This window comes from Corvus moneduloides, chromosome 20 (assembly GCF_009650955.1).
Source record: "Corvus moneduloides isolate bCorMon1 chromosome 20, bCorMon1.pri, whole genome shotgun sequence".
NCBI lineage: Eukaryota > Metazoa > Chordata > Aves > Passeriformes > Corvidae > Corvus > Corvus moneduloides.
Genome location: NC_045495.1, coordinates 3,400,163 through 3,423,671, shown reverse-complemented (window position 1 = coordinate 3,423,671; position 23,509 = coordinate 3,400,163). Strand labels below are relative to the sequence as shown.

At 42.6% G+C, this 23,509-nt stretch overlaps 2 protein-coding genes across 4 annotated transcripts; both read left to right on the top strand.

Moving 5' to 3' along the window:
- The first annotated feature begins 2 nt into the window (after nucleotides 1–2).
- Nucleotides 3–9,100, top strand: SHPK (sedoheptulokinase). Of its 2 annotated transcripts, XM_032129767.1 has the most exons (8): nucleotides 3–456; nucleotides 1,650–1,791; nucleotides 4,036–4,219; nucleotides 5,384–5,536; nucleotides 6,571–6,746; nucleotides 6,852–7,052; nucleotides 7,910–8,199; nucleotides 8,825–9,100. In XM_032129767.1, exons 1-8 carry the CDS (start codon nucleotides 235–237, stop codon nucleotides 8,834–8,836), a joined length of 1,380 nt encoding a protein of 459 aa, XP_031985658.1. In that variant the 5' UTR covers nucleotides 3–234; the 3' UTR covers nucleotides 8,837–9,100. The 2 variants fall into 2 exon arrangements, with proteins under 2 accessions (XP_031985658.1, XP_031985657.1); XM_032129766.1 differs by lacking the exon at nucleotides 8,825–9,100 and having other exon boundaries at nucleotides 7,910–8,327.
- Nucleotides 8,834–20,824, top strand: TRPV1 (transient receptor potential cation channel subfamily V member 1). Of its 2 annotated transcripts, XM_032129764.1 has the most exons (18): nucleotides 8,834–8,918; nucleotides 10,110–10,293; nucleotides 10,968–10,998; nucleotides 12,527–12,842; nucleotides 13,391–13,557; nucleotides 13,845–13,997; nucleotides 14,363–14,503; nucleotides 14,972–15,270; nucleotides 15,860–16,036; nucleotides 16,240–16,404; nucleotides 16,691–16,786; nucleotides 17,080–17,150; nucleotides 17,577–17,742; nucleotides 18,176–18,242; nucleotides 18,670–18,986; nucleotides 19,556–19,683; nucleotides 19,939–20,054; nucleotides 20,512–20,824. In XM_032129764.1, exons 4-18 carry the CDS (start codon nucleotides 12,541–12,543, stop codon nucleotides 20,679–20,681), a joined length of 2,535 nt encoding a protein of 844 aa, XP_031985655.1. In that variant the 5' UTR covers nucleotides 8,834–8,918; nucleotides 10,110–10,293; nucleotides 10,968–10,998; nucleotides 12,527–12,540; the 3' UTR covers nucleotides 20,682–20,824. The 2 variants fall into 2 exon arrangements, with proteins under 2 accessions (XP_031985655.1, XP_031985656.1); XM_032129765.1 differs by lacking the exon at nucleotides 19,939–20,054.
- Nucleotides 20,825–23,509: the final 2,685 nt, after the last annotated feature.

The following is a 23,509-nucleotide window of genomic DNA, read 5'->3' as shown; positions in this document are numbered from 1 at the left end:
TGGGTTTGGCACCGTGGTGGTTTGGTTTTGTCAAAAAGCGTGGTTTAAAGCTGCGCGGGACAGCTGGGGAAGGGGCGATTTGTCACCCTCAAGGTGGAGGGGTAGTGGCTGGGGAGTGCTGAGGGGAGGGAGGCACCTTCATCCTGAGGGCGAAGTCCAGGTTGCGCTCCTGCCCTGTCCCTGGGAGGCCGCACTGCGGGTGCTCGGGGCACCAGGAGCCGTGTGGGGCTCAGCATGGTGGGTGTTGGTCCGCCTGTCTGTGCTGGGCAAGGTGACAGCCACCCCCTCATGGCCGCGGCGGGCGGGCCTGGGCCCACCTGTGTGCTGGGTATTGACCTGGGCACGACGTCGGTGAAGGCAGCCCTGATGACAGGGACAGAGCGAGGGCTGGCGCTGGCACAGAGCTGCTCCAGGGAGACGCTGGCACACAGCGATAGCCTGGAAGCCGGACCGCAGGTAAGGGCTGGCAGGGAGCGCTGAGGGAAATTGCAGGACACCGGCCCTGCCTTGTAGTGGCTGGGTTTGGTACGTTGTGCAGGCTCCAGTGGCTTTCGTGGATTGTTTTTGTGCTTAGATTGGCAGCGTGTGTCTGGACATCAAAAAGCAGAATTAAAACACCCCCTGCTCACTGTTCAAGGAAGTCAAGCAGAGCTGCTTGATTTAAGAAAGATGCAGGTTTTGAAAAATTGCCTAAGACACTCTAAAACTATTCTCTCATGAGCCACCACCTTATCTTTGACACTCCCAGTCAGCAAACAGCAACCACTTGCCAACTGGAAGGGTATTTTATTTTGCACTTAAGTGTGAGGTGGAATCAAAACTGGAAACTCCCTGTGGAAATAACCAGGAACGTGTACTCCTGTTAAAGATCTTTGCATCCATTGTGTTGGTCATTAAAAAAAAAAAAAAAAAAAGGATGAATCAGAATCTTTAAAAATATGCATAATTTCTGATACCAAGGATACCAAACAGGCCAGCCCTCCTCCTGCCAATTTATGCAGCCAAAAGTACCTATGCACAAAGTTCATGTTTATTTGTAGACTCTATTTGAATAGTTCTGTAATCTTCATGCTGGTCTGTCACAAAGTAAGCTGAACCTTTGGAAGTGTGAAAGCTTCTCCTGGGGAGCAGTTGTGTCAGTTTGCTGGGTGGTTGTAGGAACAGAATATCCAGAAATGGAGTATCAGTATCATCAAACTCAACAGTGAGTTGGTAGGGAGGAGCTTTAGGGAGATGTAGGGGAGCCTGCACGCCTGTCAGAACACATGGATAGTTCTCTTTGTGAGGAAAATGAAGAGCAATAGATAAGGTGGACTAATGAAAGCTTGTAGTCAGTGCTATTGGACTTTTTAAAAGTTATGGTTGAGTGTGGTAATTTAGGGAATTATTAATTAATTAATTAAAGAATTATTTTGCCTTAAGTTTAAGAGACTTGACTTGCTAGCATTGATTTTTAGTTTTTGTGTGTTTGTGGGTTTTTCTGCCATTTTTCTTTTCTTTTTGCAGTTTAGTAGTGAATATTACTCTAATAAATGCTATTGAATTAAATGAATTCCGTCCTTCACTTCTGACTAGAGCAGCCTTGTTTAATAAATACACTGAGTGAATCCTAATGGCTTCATGCACAGGATAATGCTTTGTGATTGCAGGGAATGGAGCAGGATGTCCAGAAAATCATAAGAGCATTGAATGAATGCCTTGCTGCTCTGCCTCAGCAGCAGCTTCAGCGAGTCACCCACATTGGTATTTCTGGACAAATGCATGGGGTTGTGTTTTGGAAAAGTGATAAAGGTAACATTAATTCTTAAACATCCCTGTTCAAAGTATTATGATGCAGAAAATTGAATTGTAAGTGAAGTGATTCTGTGATTAAACTGCTGTGTCGCTTTGGTCTTCTCTAAAACAGAATTAATAGAAGATCTCTTATGAGAATTTTGCTTTTTTTACTGAAATTTTGGCTACTTACTATAGTTAATGATAAAGGATTTAGCTTGATGGGATCCCTGCAGAGTCAGCACAATTGTTAGCATGAAGGAGGAGTAGCATATTTGTGGCTTGTTAATTGTTTCTCCATCGCATGCTATCTGCTGCCATTTGAAAGAACTTCTGCATCATGTGAACAACTTGCAGGGGGGTTTTATTCACCTCATCAAACCCTTACCTAGATGCTGTCCAGCATCTCAACAACTTTCTGGGTTTTTTTCCCCCCCAAAATCCCAAGGCTTCTTTTTTCCTAGCAAGTCGTAGCCTGTCGCGTTGCATTCATTTTGTTGCCTATGCTTCTGTTAGTAGGAGCTGAGAAAGGACTGTGGTCATGATTGTGGATGCTCAGCTGCTTGCCAAGACCTCAGAAACAAAATCAGCTGCAGTGAGGTAGTCACATGGGGCTTTGTTGTGCAAATACCCAGATAATCCTTGTGACAGTGAGGATATTTGAAGAATCCAGGGCTTGGATTGCCAGCCCTGTGAGATAGGGATGGATTATCTTCTTGGCTGATGCCTTACAGACCTACTGAAGTCTAAGGCTTCCAGAGTGTGATTCCATGTCTTCTTTCTCTTAAACCTGTAGTGTGGTCATCTGGACAATTATACAAGTCTTACTATAACAGGACTTATGCAGATTAAGTAAAGATTTATTGTAAACCACAGAGTAGATTTCCCAAAAGTGCTCGTCACTGCTTGTCAGAAGTTGTCAGGGTCTTAACTGCTTTACATACTAAAAATGATTAGAAAGAAAGAAATCCAAAGGGTGATGCACTGAAGGAGCTGTTGTTGCTTTCCAGCTGTCCCAGGAGGTGCATAACAAAGCCTTGTGTATTCATAGGCACAGATTCTTATGTCGTATTGGTAAATATTTTATGTCCTAAAGCCACATGCCACTTTAGTTTCATTTCTGTAAAGTGAAAGAGGGTGTTTGCTCTCATTTGCTTTGAGTGGACTAAGTGAATCCAGAGCCTTGGGGACACAAATAAAAAATTTAATGGCATCCTTTAGGGTTAGATTTATGATTAATAATATTTCTTAGAATCCATTTAAAACTAGAAAAGCAGACCAATCGGAAAATCAGTTCAAACAGATCTGGTAGAACAGGGAATTGAGGGAACAAGAAAAAGTATGTGTTTTGTTTTGCATCTTTCTTGTGGGAGCTCCCAGCCTTCAGGGCTGCTCTCCTACTGTGTGAATGTGACTTCCAACCCCTGTATCCAGCCTAAGAATTATGTTTTTTTAGCCACATTTGTGCAAGTCAGGCAGCTGAGTCTCTTCTCTTGAAACTCTGCTCCCTTGGCCAAAACCCAAGACTTTGCCTCAGTTCCAGAGTGAGTGGCCTGTCCCATCCCTGCCCTATGTCCAGGGATGGCCTGGGAGGGGTCAGAGCTGTGCCATGGAATGTGCTGCCAAACAGTGCTTGAGCCCAGCCTCTCCTCTGCAATGAAAGAATGTGAAGATTTCCTCAAAGGTGTGGTGTTCTCTGCTCAAAAAGAGCATGCTGGACTGGCAAACTGAATTAAACCCTGTCCTACCTTTGGTGAAACTTTTTTGTGTAGTACATGAGGGTTTTACTCTTTAGTACTTTGTAGTCCATTGCTTAATACTCACAGATCCAGGTCTCTTGTTACTTTGGCTCCAAAGGTGATGCAGCTTTGTGCTCTCCATCCTGGGCAGTTCATTATTGATGCAGCATTCTCCAGGTGGTGATGTGGCACATCCCAGCTGAGGTGAGAGCTGCCATGTCAGCTCCTAACCTCCCATAGCAGACCGTGGTTGGGGTTTTTTGTGGCTCACCTGTTGTTTGTGTCTTTAATAGCTCTCTTCAAGAGAAGGAAGGCTTTGGATACCATTCTCTGTGTTACCAAAGGATGATTTGTGTTATGACATTATCTAGGGCTGAAAACTAAGAGTGGTTTGATTACAATCTCTACTGGCTCCTTTTCTGGTATATTTAACAAATTATCAAGTGTGTTCAGAAATGAGGAATGCCAGGCAGGCTATGCTGCAGGGAGTCACTGGATTTCTTGGATTCTATTCTGTTTCCAGGTTGCAAGTGGTCAGAGTGTGGCACAGGCCCTGCCTTTGAGCCAGACAAGGTCAGCCACCTGGTCACTTGGCAGGATGGCCGCTGCAGCCCCACCTTCCTCTCTTCTCTTCCTCTGCCACAGTCACACGTGAGCCTGGCTACAGGATTTGGATGTGCCACAGTCTACTGGTATTTAAAGAACAGGTACATTGCTTCTCAAAAGGCTGTTTCTCCTCTTGAATTTATGTGACAATTAGTATTCCTGTAGCATGTTAGTACTGCTGCTACAGGCTGAGGGGCTGCGCTTCTCTGTAATCATAATCTTAATTAAGTAGTCAAAGAATATTTAAAATGGCAGTATTTAATATAAACTATATGCAATTAAGCATGCAAGAGTCCCTGACCTCATAAAAATACTACAGATCTCTAATAAAAAGAAAAGCTTTTGACCATATAGGAACAGAAGCGTTAAAGTATCATAGAATAATTCTAGTCCATCATACTGCTCAGAGTAGCTCTGCTAATGCAGTTTGAACATTGTCATTTTGCCTTGTGCTGCTTTGTGGAAAGTACAGACATGCCTAAAACAGTGACAGGGTTGCTTGGTCTGGTTGCTGCCAGATGCTCAAACAAAAAGTCTGTCTCTAAATTAATTTCAGTTCCTTCCTTCCTCAGACACCATGACAGATCCTCATGAGATGATACAGGTGCTCTGCTCTGTTGTGGCATGTTTGCCAAGGATAAAGTTTTTCACTTATGACTTGGCATCAGCAAGATTTGCTCTTCAGTTTCATCTTTCTCAAAGAGCCAGTTTCTTCCTCTGCAATGAGTTCAGGTTCAAGAAAAGGGGAAAATTTATTAGATCTTGATTTCTTCCAGTGTGTGTCCAGCAAATATATGGAGCATGCTGTGATCTTACTTCAGAGCTGCATGAGTCATGAGTCCACCTGCTTTGTTTTGCTTCATCATTTGGTACATTTCCATTCATATGATTTGTGGACCCCAGAGCAAGTGGGAATTTAACTATTTCTGAAAAATGCTCCAGAGTCAACCAAGTGCCTTTTATTCATGCAAACAATTATTACTTTCCTGATAACTTTTGCAATGCTGTGCTTTTGAACTGAGACAACTCATTCCTTAAAGCTGCTCCCTCTCTATCTTCCATCTGGAGATAAGTATTGCTGCAGCTTGGAAAACAAATTCCATTTGAAAAAACAAACCAAACTAACAAAATGCAGGTTGATTCCTGAGGTGGCTGTTTAATTTTTAAATGGGCCCACGTGTGTGAAGTTCCCCATAGCAATGAAAGTTGTCTTGCTCTCACTGTCTTAAAGCAACTTCCTGTTTTTCAAATGTCTTGTTTAAAAGTCCAGATTTTCTGAAGGCTTATGATGCAGCTGGCACTATCCAGGACTACGTGGTTGCCATGTTGTGTGACCTGAAGAAGCCACTCATGTCTGTCCAGAATGCTGCCAGCTGGGGATATTTTAATTGCAGAAACAAGAGCTGGAATACTGACATGTAAGTGCTAAGGCCATTCAGTGGGGTTTGTGCACCGCTTGTGTCAGGCGGTGTGAGCACCTCTTTGGGCCGTGAGTGTTGATGTGCTACAGATAAAAAGGGATTGAAAGTTACTCCTAATCAATTGTGGCCTGTACTGAAGAGCTATTGAGAGTTTCCTCTGTTTAAATCTGATAAAATCTGGCCCAGTATTTTTAAAAATACCTGCAAACAGCAGAGCTGAGAAATGTATCAGTGAGACCAAGCTGTTCTCTCCCTTTCTGTGGTGGGGTGGGGTGGACAAGTGCAGCCACAGTGTTACCTGTGCCATGTTAAACACAGTTACCACTCTCTAGTTCTTTGAGCTGAGCTTCCTAACTGCTGGGACTTACTTGTGGGCATATTTAAGAGCTATTAAAGTACAGGAAATCTTACGGGGAATCAGTTTATTTATTTACTTATTTATTTTAATGATTTGCTCTTTCAGGGTTGAGTGCTAAGGCCTTATATATTTCAGGGCTTAGGTTAGGCCAGGACTCCAAGGTGAAAGATCTTCTCATCAAGGTATGAAAGAGTGACAGAAACTTGCATTTTGCTGACTGAACTTTTACAAAAGTGGTGGTGGTGCTGTAGCACCTGCAGCTGATTGTGTAAGGAGTTTGTTGGACTTAACGCTTTGTGATTTGGTTGTGAACTACTAATTGCATGACACTTAGCTGCATTTTTTGCTGGGTTTGTGATTGTCCCTTTGCCCTGGACCTGCTTGTCCATATGACCATCAGTATGTTAAACTTACTGAACATGTACTGTATAATCTCAGGTACTCAGATTGCATAGAAAGGAAAACTATTTATTCTTCCAGACTGGTTTACCCAGCCCTCTGGACTGGAATGCTGCCCCTGTCCAAGACAAAGCTTTCTAAATAGGTGAAGGCATCCATAAATCCAGCAGCCACAAATGTGTGGCCAGATTCATCTGTGACTTCAAAGAGTTTTTTGTAGTTATGCCCCACATTCCCAAACTGCTTTCCTCCAATAATGTTGTTCTGCTTCCAGATTGAAAAAATCCAGCTTTCCTGTCCACTTGCTTCCAGAGGTGGGAGACCCTGGCAGCATTGCAGGCAGGACAACCTGTGCATGGCATGGAATACCCAAAGGAGCAAAAGTGGGAATTGCTCTGGGAGATTTCCAGTGCTCTGTTTATTCCTGTCTGACTGAGAGGACTGATGCAGGTATGGTCATTTTGGTACCTGATTCGCTTTTCTCATTGTCCTCCTTCAGGGTAGCTTAGTAAAATACTGATTATTTTCTTTTTTCCTTTTTATGGTGTGTTTTAGTTCTTAATGTCAGCACCTCTGCTCAGCTGACCATCTCAATGCCCCTGGGTTTCCAGCCTCCAGAGGCACCAGATCCTTCCTCAGCTGTCACTTATTTTCCCTACTTCAATGGTGACTACTTGGCAGTGGCAGCATCACTTAATGGAGGGAATGTGCTTGCAACATTTGTGGGCATGGTGGCACAGTGGACACAAGAGCTGGGTAAGTCATTTCATGGAGAAGCTTAAGCTGAAGCTTAAAACTGAGGTTGATCATCAAGGTACAAGGAAGCTGAGGCAGAGGAACAAGCCTAGAGCTGTTCCATCATGCCATAAAGGGAACAGGGATGTAATTCCTGGGTCATGCTTCCCAGATCTCTGGAATTTCCCGCTGAAGCTTTTGAACATGTTGGGACAGTCATGCTTGGACTCCACATTCATGTTCCCTTTAGGCCTTCTTTTGTTTCAAGGACAGAATTATTTTGTGCAAGTTGATTTTCAAAAGGCAAGGTTGGCAGATTTGAGGACAACAGCCTCTAATTTTGTGTGACTGCAGTCCAAAGGAATCCTTTTGGTGCATATTTTGCAGCACTCTAATGGTTTTTAAGACTCAAACTCATGGAATATCTTTTAAGTGCTTTAAGCATGGCGTTTGCAGGTTTTTGGGTAATCTCTTGGGTTTTGCACTACAGAAATAAGCTCTGAAATTGTTCTTTCAGTAAGTACTCGAGGTGAATGTTACATTCACATGGAGTCCAGCCACTGAAGCTGAAACCTGCTGTTAGTCCCTTTAAAGATGTTGTTTTGTGGAACTTAGCACAGTATAGACAATGAGCAGTAGCTGTTTTTGTCAGGAAAGGCAGTTGCTGTAATCAGAAACTGTTTCTAATACTGCACGTTCTGGATACAACTGGATGGGAGGACTGTGGTTCCTAATCTTGGACACACAATTACCTTAGGGGCATGGAAAAAGATATTCAGTATTTTGCTGAACTAGGTGCATCAGTGTCCATTTAAGTGTCCACATGTGAGTTACACCAGACCCCTTCAGATTGCTAACAAGATATTTCCCATCTGCAGGACTTGAGGTTCAGGAATCTGCCATCTACCCAAGGATAATCCAAGCAGCCTTGGCCCAAAAGCACAGCAAACTCTCAGTCCACCCAACCATATTTGGAGAGAGACACCTTCCTGAGCAGCTGGCATCAGTGACCAGCATTGGTGCCTCTGAGCTGTCCCTGGGCCATGTCACCAGAGCCCTGTGCCGTGGCATCGTGGAGAACCTCTGCTCCATGTTACCTGTGCAGCACCTGGAGGACACAGGAGTGAGGAGGATCCTGGGCAGCGGGAGCGCCCTTGCCAGGAATGAGGTGCTGAAGCAGGAAGTGGAAAGGATTTTTCCATTCCCTGTGGTTTACGGGAAGGATGTGGATGCTGCTGTGGGGGCAGCTATGGTGATGTTCCATAGTAAATAAAGTCATTATTTGGAGTGGCCTGAGATGCAGCTTCTGGTTTTTTCCTGACTGTACAGTGGTTTTTTTTCACTTTATTCCACATGCACTCTCACTCATTACAGTGGAACAAAACCCATGCATCTAATGTCTGCTTCTCCTGGGTCTGCACATTTTGTTGCTCTGTCATTCCCATTTGTGAAATGAGAAGTAATTATCACATTAAATTTATCTGAGTGACTGGGAAAGATCCATTAACTTTCTGCATAAAAAGACACTTCTTGCAAGGCTCATTTTCCTGGTAGGAAATGTGTTGGAAAGGACTGGGAGAGATGAGCTGCTATCTGTAATTTAGTCTGATGCTTGTGTGTACTCCCTTAAAATTTCCAAGTTTTATCCCCTGTGTTATTCTCTTAGAATTTCTTTCTTCTCCTAGTCGTTATTTTATTGTTAAAACATTTGTACTTTTCTGTGTACATGTATGTTTCTTTTGCTCAAATGACATTGGGAAGCAAGTAAGATGTTTCCTGTTATCTGGATACAGTTTAATTCCTAGGAAGCACTGGAATGTTTCCACTGGAATATGGACATGGATTCATCCCTTGCTCATTAGCAACATCAGGACTGACATTTTTATGGTGAGAAAGCTGTGCTGAGTTCTGAGACCTTAATTACAAAGATGGCATTTCCCTTCCATGCCATGTTTAGTGAACTGTTGGCATATTACAGAGAAAACGTGGACTAAAGGTGTTGTAAAAAGTCTGAATTTGTTATATGTTGTTTTCCCTCTTGCATTATTATAAATATATTTTTAACAGCAGATCTGCTTTCATTTTTATTGAATAACAGGAAGGAGCTGATGATGCTGTTGCATCAAAAGCCTTTGCAGCATCTTGGATGCTGCTGAGGACGTGCCCATTGGTAATCTATATTTATGCATTAATAAACAGCCTTGTTACTCTTGAGTACCACAGATCTAAGGAGTATAATTAGTTTGCTATTAAATAGGCAAATACATAATTCTTTTTTACATCCATGGATAGATGGCAAGACTAGAGAGCCAGCCACCTTTTGCAAAACAAAAGACAGATAATTTCATTGAATAATTTCATATTCTGCTCAAAACCTCAGGAAGCTTGGGGGTTGCTCCCAGCCTAACAGCCTCTGGAAAAGCTGTTTCTCTAGACTAGCTTTTGTCAGAAAGATCTTATGTAAATTATGTATTTAACAACGTATGACGCAGCTCTGAATTTCTGAGGGTGTTAGGTCCATCCTGGATTAGGTAAGTTGGAGTTTTTTCCTCATGACATTAATATTTAGAGGCTGTTACTTACATACATACATATATATATATATATATATAAAATTTAAATAAAACATAGGAGGAACGTGGAACAATAAAAAGGCTTTAGGACTTCTTGGTTCTTCCTCAACTCTGTTCTGAATCAGCTTATCTTTAAAATATTTCTCTTTAAATCAGCCACTCAAGAAAGGTGCCCAAGAAAGGTGACTGTGGCATATTTTACAGAGTTATGTGAATTGAATTGAAACCGTGACCCCCAGAAACAATTGCTGTCTGGTGGTTCGGGTGCTTTTTTTTTTTTTTTTTTTTTTTTTTTTTTTTGCAAACTTGAGTGTATTTACTCAAGAGGAAATCTGGAGAAGAATATCCATTACTAAATGCAATTAAAGGGGAGAGAAAAACAACAGCAACTTACTGCAATTCTTGTAAAGAGCTTTGCTAAACCTCTGGGAATAGAAGCCGCTGATGCTTCTGGTTCCAGAATTGTTCTTAATTATCTTATTGCTCTATTCTCTGTTTTTTCCAGTGAGCTTCCCTTGGTTCTAAAAATCATCACAATTTTCAGACAAATGAAGTGGAGAAGCAAACTCTGAGGGCTTTTCAGTCCAGGCACCTTGGAAGAGGAATATCTGGCACCAAATTCCTGTGGATCAGCGGGTGTTTACTGAGACTGGACTGTTTTTTGGAAGACAGGATTTTGGTCAATATTTGTAAGTTCTGCATGTATATTTGAATAGCATGGTTATTAGTTGTTTTTAAACTCTCTTTATTATTTATTCTAAGTTGTGATGTGGCAAAGCATTCTATCCAAAATATTTCCTTTTTTATTTTTGTGGTGTTGTATCAAAGTTCTAGGTACGTGGGTTTCAGGGAGTTCAAATATGTTGGGCATTTTTTAAACTAGGTAATGCTTATTGGTTTTTTTAATAATCCTTTGACAGATTTGTGAAGGTTATTTCCCTTGGAAATTCATACTTGTGAGGAAAAGCAGCTCTGTCTTCATTATCAAATGTATTACCAGCAGGGTTTAGAAAGGAAAACACATATAATGTAGGTTTGAGCAATTGCCTGGGAGACAGGATTGAGCCCATTCTTCACATTTTAATATTATATTTATTCTATGGAAGATAAGTGGTTGTGTGTTCTGTAGCCACTCACTGATGTTTTTGGCTCAATCCGCATGAGTTTAAATAAAACAAAAAATTTAAATTACACATGACTGTATTCCCACTGTGTTTTTTCCTATATTTTATAGAACTGTTTGTGTTCCTTTTTCACTGAAGTAATAGTTCTACTGTAATTTTAGTACCTTGTTCCAAATGGAACAAGAATTTTTATTTCTTATTAATAGGACAATTAATAAGATATTATGTTATTCTTTCAGAGTGATTCTAAGGAGACAAAGAACTTGCAAGGTGAGCAAGTTAAATTGCAATCATTAGTATTTGATCTGTGCTATGCTGGTTTGCTTCCAGTAACCCTAAACGTGCAAGTTTGCAAATTGATGTTTTCTTTACATGTATATTGTACAAAATTATAGAAAAGGAATGCAAATGATAAAATTTTCTTTCCTGTCCTGCTTTCACAAAAAAATATGTGACCATTGATATAAATATGAAGTATTCCCATAGAACTGAAAATCCAGCTTTAATGTAGGTTTGCACACAACTCTCAGAATGTTTCTCTTGTGAAGAGAAACAACCTTGAAGCAGGTTCATGATGTTGTGTTCACACTGAATGTACACAGAAGATTACTGACCACTCTAATGTGGCTTATAAGTTGAGGCTTTTTAAACATTTAGTGATATTCCTGTGCTGCACAAACCTGTAAGATTTTCAAGCAATGTAGGTTTCAGACTGTGTCTCTAAGCCAGCTGTGCAGCAGTTCAGATATGATGTGTTTCTGTCTGCACTGCTGGAGTTCCAGGATATTTTGCATTCAGTAGCATGAAGGCACCATTTGTCTGATTAAAACAGGTTGATAAGAAACCAAACCAAAAAAGGCAGCCTGTTCTACCTTCAGTAGAGTGTGTTGTTTGTGAGAGTAGGGAGATCCTGGCACAGGCTGCCCAGAGAAGCTGTGACTGCCCCATCCCTGGAAGTGTCCAAGGCCGGGTTGGACAGGGCTTGGAGAAACATGGGATAGTGGAAGATGTCTCTCCCCAGGGCAGAGGGGTGGAATGAGATGAGCTTTAAGGTCTCTTCCCACAAAAACCATTCTCTGATTCTGTATTTGTTGCTTGTGTCAGGTTCTGTGTGGTTGTGAATCAGACAAGATCAGCTGTGTGGTTGTTACAGTCACATCTTACCTGTGGTAACCTTTCCCTCTCTGTTTCCATGTGTCATGTCTGAGGTGACACTCATCTCTTGAGTATCACACACTCCAATTTCCATCAGGCACTGCCATAACTCTGGCAAAGCCCTTAAGGGATAACTTTCCTGGGTGCAGGAAGCCCTCTGTGCTCAGCATCCCGGAGATCAGGTTATGGCACAAGCAGGGCTTTTTTCACATCCCCGATAGAATCATGAGAATGGTTTGTGGCACAAACCAGTCAGAAAGTAGAGAAGAAAAGCAGAGTTTGTTGGGGTTTGAGATTGTTCTGGCTTTACCAATGACTGGAGGAGGATGAGGCACTGGCTTTAAGCAGAAATAGCTGAGGCTCAGCTCTGCAGTGAGGTGGACAGGAAGCTCTGGGATGTTCTGGTTTGCTTTCTCCATTCTGGAATGGGTAAGGGCAGTGGGGACAGGAACAAATGGAATAGAGGTAGTGACCTACTAAACTGTTCTGGCTGTGGGCACAGTGAATATGTGTCCCTCTGCCTCATTTCTGGGATGAGAGCAACCAATCCACTCCCTGCTGTTTCTGGAAAACATTCCTAAGCAAAGGGGGACTCATGGCCCCCTAAAGTGCTGACTTGAGGTGTCTGTGTCCTTCCTCACAGACTGCTGGCTCATCATGTCCTCCATTCTTGGGAAGATGAAGAAGTTTGGCAGTTTTGACATGGAGGAATCTGAAGTGACAGATGAACACACAGAAGGGGAGGACTCTGTCCAGGAAGCCCCTGACAACCCCCAGGGCCCGCTCAGCACCAAGGTGCAGCCACCCAAAAGCAACATCTTTGCAAGACGGGGCCGCTTCGTGATGGGAGACAGTGACAAGGACATGGCTCCCATGGACTCCTTCTACCAGATGGATCACCTGGTGGCACCTTCTGTCATCAAATTCCATGTGAATATGGAGAGGGGCAAATTTCACAAGTAAGTTTGCCTTGTGAGATTTGGTTGTAATGAATAGTTTGAGGACTGCAGGCTGTGTTTATTGGAGCAGCATTTGTTCTCTCCACCTGAGCATGACCATCTTTTCAGTCTCACCATTTTCTATGCCAAATTAAGGAGTGTTGCAACAGAAAGTGACAGTAACTGTTGTCTCTTGGCATCTCTAAAAATTCAGTCCCTGGATGTTATGCCCAAAATTAGCAGTAGGCCTTAATTCACTTGCTTGAGGCTGCTCAGTGAATGGACATGGCTCAGAGTGAGAACGAGTGATTGCCTGGCTCCAGGCCTGCAGTTACACCTCCATACTTCAATGCCTCTTTTAAGTCTTGTTCTCAGCTTTTCAGCAACAGAATCATAATTTCATCAGGAGAGTTGCATGCAGACTTTGTTCTTTTACTCTTTGCAGATATATCTATTCTAATCTGCAGTGTTTACTACTTCTCTCAAGCAAATGAAAAACAATATTCCGGTAGTTGATAAAAAGCCTGCTAAATATCTGACTTTAGGTAACTGACATTTCCCCTTGTTAGGCTCCTATCTACAGATTCCATCACAGGCTGCTCAGAAAAAGCTTTCAAATTTTATGACCGCAGAAGGATCTTTGATGCTGTAGCCCAAGGCAACACAAAGGACCTCAGTGACCTGCTACTCTACCTTAATAGAACCTTCAAGCATCTCACAGATGAGGAGTTCAAAGGTACCCTTTAGTGTCACATACCTTGATTTGCCCTCTTCTTCTTCCAGCAGTGCTCCTGAGATGAAAACAAAAAAAGATAATTATGTTCCATGTCTGCAGGAGGTCCTTTGATAACCCTATTGACTGGGCAACCCATTGATTGTAAGGTTACAGGAGCTGAAATTTTCTGTGAAACACTAAATGAGGTTTCTTGTCTTTTGAGAAGAACCTCATTAATTCCTGTTTGCCTGGGTATAGATGGTAGGTTTATAATCACTTTTATGTACCTGTAATCTTTTGTGTTACAGAGCCTGAAACTGGGAAAACCTGTTTGCTGAAAGCCATGCTGAATCTACACGATGGGAAAAATGATACCATTCCCTTGCTGCTGGATATTGCAAGGAAAACTGGAACTCTGAAAGAGTTTGTTAATGCAGAATATACTGACAACTACTACAAGGGTAAGAGAAACAATTGCTGCAGTGAATACTCAGGGTGCTCAGACTGAAATGGGGTCAGGCAGGGCTGTCAAAGTCTTCTGCATGAGGCCTTATGCACCCCAAAGTTCCAGTGTGTGATTAAAAATGTGTGCATTTGTGCTGGGGCTGTGTCCTGTTAGGGCAATATTCTGCCATTTTTGATACACAATGATATAATGGTTTGCATTTGCTGTTTGCCTGGTCTTTTTCCTGTTCAGTTCTAGAGCTCTTTAGCCTGCAGAGCTCTCAGTTCCACCATCTTACATGGAGCTGAGGGATTTGCAGTGCTGAAAGCTCCCAGTCTGTACTAAATGCTGAAGGTTTCTGTCTGATGAGTGTCTCTGTAGGCCAGACTGCTCTTCACATCGCCATCGAGAGGAGGAACATGTACCTGGTGAAGCTCCTGGTCCAGAATGGAGCAGATGTTCATGCCAGAGCCTGTGGGGAGTTCTTCAGGAAAATCAAAGGGAAATCTGGCTTTTATTTTGGTAGGAGTGAGCACAGTATGGGCTTTATTGATTGAGTTGTCCCAGCAGCATCTCAAGTGCAAGCTGTTAAATAATCCTGTTTATGTGGCACTGGAGGCTCAGCAGTACCAGATGGGCTGTTCCACCTTTAGGCCAAATATTTCCTCCCAAAGACTGATCTTATAAAGAAATACAGTTGGTAGCTGATGGTGTTCAGTGTGAGCTTGCTGTCAGCTTTCCTTTGTTCTCTAAGCACTGTATCCTTTGTAACCTTCTGCTCCTGTCCTGTCAGGGTTTAAGCAGCTGTGTTTCTGTGATGCAGTTAAACCAAAGAAAACCTATTCTAACAGCTATCACAAGAATTGGTGCTGTTCTAGACAGAGAAACTCACATTTTTTTCATGGTGAAAGATGAAAACAATGTGATATTTCTGTTTATGAACCTCTAGTACTGGGCTTTCTGACCACTCCTTCCCATTACTTGCCATAGGGGAGCTGCCTTTGTCCCTGGCTGCCTGCACCAACCAGCTCTGCATTGTGAAATTCCTCCTGGAGAATCCCTACCAGGCAGCCAACATCACTGCTGAGGACTCCATGGGCAACATGGTCCTGCACACACTGGTGGAGATTGCAGATAACACCAAGGATAACACCAAGTTTGTAACCAAGATGTATAATAACATACTGATCCTTGGTGCCAAGATCAATCCCATCCTCAAGCTGGAAGAACTCACCAACAAGAAAGGGCTGACTCCTTTAACTCTGGCAGCCAAAACAGGGAAGATAGGGGTAGGTGAACAAAGGTGTTTGACTGTCCCATTGCTATATCACAGTATAGAGAGAATGTGTAAAACATTTATGCAGAATGGAGTTTAGAACTTTGTTATTGGGGCCTTTTAGTTAAGAGGAACTGATGCTGCAGTTTAACTGCACAGTCCTTAAAGGCTGCAAAGTGTGAGTGTGTGTCTGTGCCCAGCTGGTGTTATTCACACACCACTGGTATGCAGGCAGCCCCAGAGGAAACAGAAAGTGGGTCTCTGATATCATCTGAAACCCTTGTACTTCAGACTGGCTGATGTAATTCATTTTCTGGCAGTCCCCATTCAAAGTGACTCTGCTCAGAGATGTGTAACATCTCTGCTTTTCTCTTGCAGTTTTGAAGCAGATATGCCAGAGGTATTTATATTTCTCATCTCCTAGCACACAATGACGAAATTAACTGTGTGTATTTCAGACTGTGATCTCTGCAGTGCTCCAGTGGTTTGGCTTCAGCTCTGTTGAACTAGGGAGAAATTACCCTTCCTGTGTTGTGGAGAGGCTGAGGAATGACAAGTCCATTAGCACTGAAATGTTGGTTGTATTGTTCTTTTGCAATTAGATTTTCGCTTACATCCTCAGACGAGAGATCAAAGACCCCGAGTGCAGACACTTGTCCAGGAAGTTCACTGAATGGGCCTATGGACCTGTCCACTCCTCTCTTTATGACCTGTCCTGTATAGACACCTGTGAGAAAAATTCAGTGCTTGAGATTCTTGCCTACAGCAGTGAGACACCAGTGAGTACTGCACCTCCTTGGCTGGGCGAGAGCCTCATGTTCCACACAGAGCATCTCTTCCCTCAATTCCATGAAACAGCAACCTCCCACCCTGAGCCTAAGGGAACTAGAGGGATCATTTGCTGAAGATTTATATAATATGGGTTTTTTCAAAGTCCAGTATATACTGATCCTAGCAAAATTCTCCTCTTTCTCCTGCTCAGAACCGTCACGAGATGCTGCTGGTGGAGCCTCTTAACAGGCTGCTGCAAGACAAGTGGGACCGGTTTGTCAAGCACTTATTTTACTTCAACTTCTTTGTCTACACCATGCACATCATCATCCTCACTGCAGCTGCTTACTACAGACCTGTACAGAAGAATGAAAAGGTACATTACTGCTGTCATACGTGAGGGAACCACCCATTGCACAGTATCCCAGATGTGCCTCCCATTTGAATGCGTGCTCTTAACATCCAAGTTTTCCCCTTTCCTGAAGGCAGGAGGGAGATTTTGACCCTCCTTGCTTCCCAGTCTTGCCCCCTTGCTGCAGCACATTCAGAAACTTAACCACTCCCTGTTCCCCCAGAAATGGAGTTGCTTCCAGCTGCTGGCAAGGCTAGGCCTTTGCTATCTCCAGTTCTGCTGAACATATCTGTTTTCCCATCTTCTGCAGCCTCCCTTCACCTTTGGTTACAGCACTGGGGAATATTTTCGAGTAACTGGAGAGATCCTGAGTGTACTGGGAGGCCTCTACTTTTTTTTCAGAGGGGTAAGATATTTGAAAGTTTTCCTTTTGCTGTTTGGGTAGGTGTAGGAGAGAATCAAACAAGCTTTTCCTATTCATTAGCATTGGCTGCTTAGATAATCCGTGTTTTAGCCAAGAGGTACAGATCATTTTCCTTGACCTGGTGTCACTGGAGGGATCCTCCTTAGATCTTGCACCAGTGTTGGTTTTGAGGTCTTGATGGGTACCAGCTCCCTGGGGTCAGTGCTTAGTTAATTATTTCACAGGGGATACTTAATATTTCCTTAATGCAAACCCGGTCTTTGTTCCCTTTTCAGATCCAGTATTTCGTGCAGAGGCGCCCATCCCTCAAGACACTGATAGTTGATGGCTACAGTGAGGTTCTTTTGTAAGCTCCAGTACCTTTGATTGCATCTCAGCCTGGAACAGATGAGTGTGTGGGATCTGTAGTTTTTGCTGAAGCCACCTGAAATAGGTGCTTTGCTATAATTCCCTGGGTCTTTACAACAGAGTTACCAGTGGATATCATTGAACAAATGGGTCTGGAGCGGTGACCTCCTGTGGAGGTAAAGCAAATTAAGTGTCTGAGTGTTCAGTGTGTCATGCAGCAGAGTTAGGAATAGATCTCCAAGTTGGATTTATGCACTGGATATGCAGAAATCCTCCCATTGCTAAGGGAGCTTTGCCTCTCCAAGGCCCTTTCTCTTCCCAGCTGGACAATCCCTTGTTCTGCTGTCCACTCCATGGGGCTGCTCTGTTCCCAGCACCTGTGGCCAGCTCAGCCCTCTGCATTCACACCACACTTGTCTTCCAGCTTTGTCCACTCCCTGCTCCTCCTGAGCTCTGTGGTGCTGTACTTCTGTGGCCAGGAGCTGTATGTGGCTTCCATGGTGTTCTCCTTGGCCCTGGGCTGGGCCAACATGCTCTACTACACCCGTGGCTTCCAGCAGATGGGAATTTACTCCGTCATGATTGCCAAGGTCAGTGCAGGGGGCAGGTGAGGAAGCAGCAGAGGCTCAGAGCAGGACACTGCTGCCAACAGCCCCATTTCCAGGGCACACCTGGCCATGTCTACCTCTCATTGACTCTGCTAGACTTTGTTATTATTTTCTGGGTGAAGTGATAAAATTTAAGTGATGTAGAAAAACCTCCTGCTCCTCATCCATGTGTTTTATAGCAGTCTTGTTAGGATGATGATGATGATTATTTTTACTACCTGCTATGCTTCAAAATAACTACAATTGGGTAAACATGGATGCAAGGAGACTGAGTTTATTACCTCAGCTGGATAAACAACAGTTTAATGCATGAACAGCAAATGCCCTCTTGAGCTAAAGCAGTATTTTGTACCAGTTTTTGTTTCAGTTTACATTCAAGTTTTAAAATCTTTTCATCTCTATTTCCATGTTACAGATGATCCTTAGAGATTTATGTCGCTTCATGTTTGTCTATCTTGTATTCCTCTTGGGATTTTCTACAGGTAATATTCTACTTGGAGTTACTTTTTTTTTTACCTTAAAGAATCTCAGAAAATTTTATTTTTCAAGTTGCTTAGACTTTTTGTTCCCAACTAAAAACTTTTTGTTCCCAACTAAAAACTAACAACCTAATTACAAAAAGAAATCTCTTCAGAATAATAATTATTTGTAGTAATTTCATACAGCTTTTCATCCCTGGGTTGCAAAGCTGAATAGAAAACCAGTCACTCTGTTCTATGTGGAGAGAACTGAGACAGCACCTGCTAAGAGGGTGTCAGTTCCAGGGAATATTTTATAGGGCAATTTCCCTGGGGTCAATGTGCCGTGGAGGAGACGTGTTGCCTTTCTGCTCATTTTCATTGCTTGCAATGAAGTTACGATCTCAAATTGTGTTTCCATCCTGTGAATGTGATTCTTCTTTTGCCACAGCTGTGGTGACTTTAATTGAAGATGACAATGAGGGGCAGGACATAAATATCTCTGACCATGCCCGGTGCTGCCACGTGAAACGAGGCCGCACCTCCTACAACAGCCTCTACTACACCTGCCTGGAGCTCTTCAAGTTCACCATTGGCATGGGGGACCTGGAGTTCACAGAGAACTACAGGTTCAAGTCTGTGTTTGTCATCCTTCTGGTTCTCTATGTCATCCTCACCTACATCCTCCTGCTCAACATGCTCATTGCACTGATGGGGGAGACTGTCAACAAAATTGCACAGGAGAGCAAGAGCATCTGGAAACTCCAGGTACGTTGGTTCTGTGAGGCTGCTGTCCAAAAAAAAGTGTGGAGAATCCTCAGAGAGTTCAGAGAGAATCTTTAGGAGCTGACATGTGTCTAAATAACAGGTCACTGCTTCTTTCTGATTCATCTGAACAGCTCCTAAAAAAAAGTATTAGTTCCTTTTCCATGTATATTTGATGTTTTGCCTAAGCAGATGTTCCCAATGTTCCAGAGATATTCAGAATTTAGGAAAAGGAGTATTTTTGTAGTTGGACACAATTATTTAGGCTTTGTATGATGGAAAATCCTGATCAGACTGTGAAGAGAGGGATTATGCAAGGGGAAAAACTAATTTTTACCAGAATCAGTTTTTGTTTGAGGTAAGAAAGGGAACTTCATCGTTTTATTCACAGGGCAGTAATTCAGCATTTTTAGTGACATATTAACACTGGGTGATGTTGCAGAGTTGCAGTGTCTGCTCTAAGGTGTTGACAATGATAAAAACCTCAAGGTTTTTAAAATACAGACAGAATTCAGGCTTTGTTTGACTTTGACCAGCAGCCTCTCAGTGCTCTGCTTTCTCTTACCTGGCAGAGAGCCATCACAATCCTGGACATTGAGAACAGCTACTTGAACTGTCTGAGGCGCTCATTCCGGTCTGGGAAGCAAGTCCTGGTGGGGATCACACCTGATGGCCAAGATGATTACAGATGGTGCTTCAGGTACCTGTTTGTTTGTGTATCAAGCCAACAATCTTCTGTAGACAAACAACTTCAAGGTATCTGGTGGTGGGAAGCAGAACTTTCCCCCTGGAGCACTCTGAAGAATAGAGCACGAATCATGTCTACAATGGTCAGTTTAATCTGGTTTTTGGGTCAGATCTGAGGCTAGAGAGATGACAGTTTGTGGTATAAACTGATCCTGGAGTTGTCTGCTGATCCTTAGAATAGATATTGGATTTGTTGTTGTTTCCCCAGGGTTGATGAAGTGAACTGGTCCACGTGGAACACTAACCTGGGCATAATCAATGAAGACCCTGGGTACTCTGGGGACCTCAGACGAAATCCCAGTTTCTCTATTAGGCCTGGCAGAGGTGAGGCTTTCAGGGACCTAAGTCCTGGTATGGGCTGCACCCTGCTGATAGCAGCAGCGTGGATTAACTGATAGAGGGCAGTCAGTGCTCTGCACTTACTGATAATGCAGTGACTGAGTTGATGTCATTTTCAGCCAGCACAAAATGCAGAGGATGAAATGGGCTCATTACTCACTGTTTCACTCTCTGGAGTGAAAACCAAGGAGCTACTTTGGAGACCCCAAGCCCTAGAATTTGGGAGCTCAGCATCCAGCACCAAAGCATTTAACTGTGCAGTCAGTGCTTGCCAGCTGAAATATGGAAAACTTGTGGAACAGGATGGGGAAGAAAACCACAAAGTCTTTTCTTCCTGATTCTTTCTCTTTCTTTCATCAGCTTCCTATTCAAACCACTTGTATATTTTCTTCTATGTTTCTGTGGAGGGGGAAAAACAATTAACCATTTCTTTCCTTTTTAGTTTCAGGGAAGCACTGGAAAACATTGGTTCCACTTTTAAAAGATGGAGAGAAGAGGAGAGAAGAGACTCACAAGCTGCCAGAAGAAGTCAAATTAAAACCTGTTTTGGAACCTTATTTTGAGCCAGAAGGTTCTGAGGTGTTGAAAGAGTCAATTCCTAAGTCAGTCTAATTCTGGTTGCTGGTCCTCACAAGCAGGACAATAGAGCATTTCATTTACAAGAGCAGGGACTTTTGGAAAAAGGTCAGAGGATTTAGGGAATTACCATGTGCAAGGATTTACTAAGTATGCTAAATAAACTACTTGTTGTTTAAGCTCATGTCTTCATGGTTATTTTTAATACAACCTTCTGTCTGCTTTTAGAGTCTCTTGCATTAAAAAATTCTTTGTGAGCATGCACAGGCCCTGATTTTGTGGCTTTGCTGCCTCAAAAACCAACCAACCAAATTATTATGACATTGGAAAAGCACTCATAAAAGAGCAGTAAGAATCACCAAGGCCCAGAGAGATGTTCCTGTGGGGAAGGTTTCTTGGAAAGCAGATAAATAAATGGGGACAGGGAAAGGATACAAAATCACTTTCTCATAACACAAGAACAAACACACTCTGTGAAATTTTAAAGGTTGGATAGTCAAAATCAATGAAATAAATGTTTCTCTTACGCTGTCTGAGTAAACTCCAGAAATTCACAGTTATTTTACTGAAGCTAAAAGCTTAACAAGATCCCAAATATGACATTTATTTAGATAACAGATGAACTTTGCACAAAGTAAGATATTGTGGTTATAGAGAATATATATTTCAAAGGTCAGATGTATAACAATGTACAGCAATAATAATCTTGAAATTAGAAAGTTTTTGTTCTTGACTTTGACAGCAACAGGGAAAAAATCTGGTGCTGAAAATCCTTCTGGCTGGATTTACAAAGAGAATCAGGAGAAATACCTGAGAGAGAAAACAGGCAGCTGTTCTGAAAATACAGATGGGAGCCTTGGAAAGAGAGGAAAGAATAGGAGGAACTTTGGCATCTTCTTGAAAAGTGACTGGGCCCAGAGGAACTAAGGACAAGAAAATTTGTCTTACAGACAGCTGGCCCCATATTTCAGTGCTGGACCTGTGCAGCTGTGCTGGGCAAGAAAAGGTAAATGGTTTTATTTCCTTTCCTTGTATCCCTAAAGCACTTGGAGTTAACAGCCTTTAACACCCCCCTCAGAGTGCACACACAACTATCCCTGAGTCACCAAGGTGTGTAACCAGGGCCTTCTGCTCTTCCTGGGGCTGCACCTGAAGTGCAGATAACTTTCAGCAATAAATTTTGTGATTTTGCTGCTTTTACTGAAATACTGGAACACTGCTTTTAAAGAGAAGCAGTCACTGTGTTCCCATGCAGACTGCCCTGTGACATGAAATTTTGGCTTCTGTGACATCACTTCTTTTACTGGAGTCAGGATTTCTCACTGTGGTCCTTTCTCATGGGGCACTACAGAATATATTTCAAGGAAACCTTCAAACATCCAGCTGCTTTATTTGAAATAGTAGCACCATCTAGAGGACTAATAATTCTTGTTTCTTTGCTTAACATCACTCAGGACAAATGTAATTTTATTTTCACAGAGTTTGTAGGGTATAACCAGAGAAAACTGACCAAGGATTTCAAAGAATTGCTTGAAAAAGTCAGAATTTGAACTGGAAATAATTGGAATTTAATGTCTCTGGTGGACAAGGAAACCATAGAAGATGTTTAAAGTAGGTGTGTTCAGCTTCTTATCTCTAAACCCTTGGTAGCAGTCTCTAGATTCCACTCAAGGCTTCATTATGCTCCACACTGAACGTGGCAAGAGATAATCCACATGTAAAACAAGCACAGCTGAGTAGGCCAGACAAGCTGAGGCAGTGAAATAATTTATTACTTAAACTACTAAGAATAAACATTGAAAGGGGCTGACCAGAAAAACACAGTTGGTTGTCTCCATGCTTTGTGTGCCAGGGCAAATTTATGGTTGGAAGGATACCAGGATTGCGATATAGCATTCATGAATTTTCTGTTTTCCCTGGGTGGAATCCATTTTTCATAATTATCAGTCTGGGCAGAGACTTAATCCATTGCTTAAAGTCCACCCTGATTTACATCAAGAGCCTGTCCAGAAGGGTTGATCACTGCCCTGGGTAACATGAACACATTCTGCCCCTCTGCCTTCCTGTCCCTTCCTGCTCCAACGAGATCACAAAGACTGCAGAGGACTTCTTAAAACCAGAAATGCTGAAATTCAGGCTGAAAACCTCCATCAGAATGATGCTGTGGTTAAGAATGTAAATGCCCTCTGTTTGTGGGATAGGGTGGTGCTGGTGAGGTTTTTGGTTGTATTTCTAAAATCCCTTAATCTTCTCTGGGAAGCAAACAAAATTATCCCACTTTTCTAGAGGGAGTTATTACCAACCTCTCAGAATTTCCAGCTCTGTCATCACTTCAGTTCCTGCAATGGGCACAGATTTATTTCCCACAGATGGGGAGGTTCAGCTTGGCAATGACTCCAATTCAGGAAGTATTTGTCCTTTAGGAATAGCTCTGCCAGGATCAGCACCTTTCTGTTCCTACTGCTGGCTCCTCCACTGAGGAGGAGCATGGCCTTGCAATAAATTTTCTTTATCTGGGTTGTTTTGTGGAGGTTCTGCTCACCTTGACATATTTTGCAGGTCTTGAAAAAGTCTTTTAGTTTGAAGTTTGAGTAATTATTTCACACTGAACAGGGTTAGAAACAGCACATGGCTCTTGTGCTGTTCTTTGAGGCTTGCAGGTGGTAAAAATCTGTCCTCTCGCAATTACTAATTACATTAATTTGTGTGTACACTTAATATGAGATGATCAGGTTGGACAACTGTATATAAATATATATTTATAACCCCCAGCTCCCAATAACCGCAGTGGAACTGGAGCAGGACAAATGGAGGGTGTTGGTGTGCTCACCTCCCCGCTGAGGGTACCAGCTGTAATTAGCAAT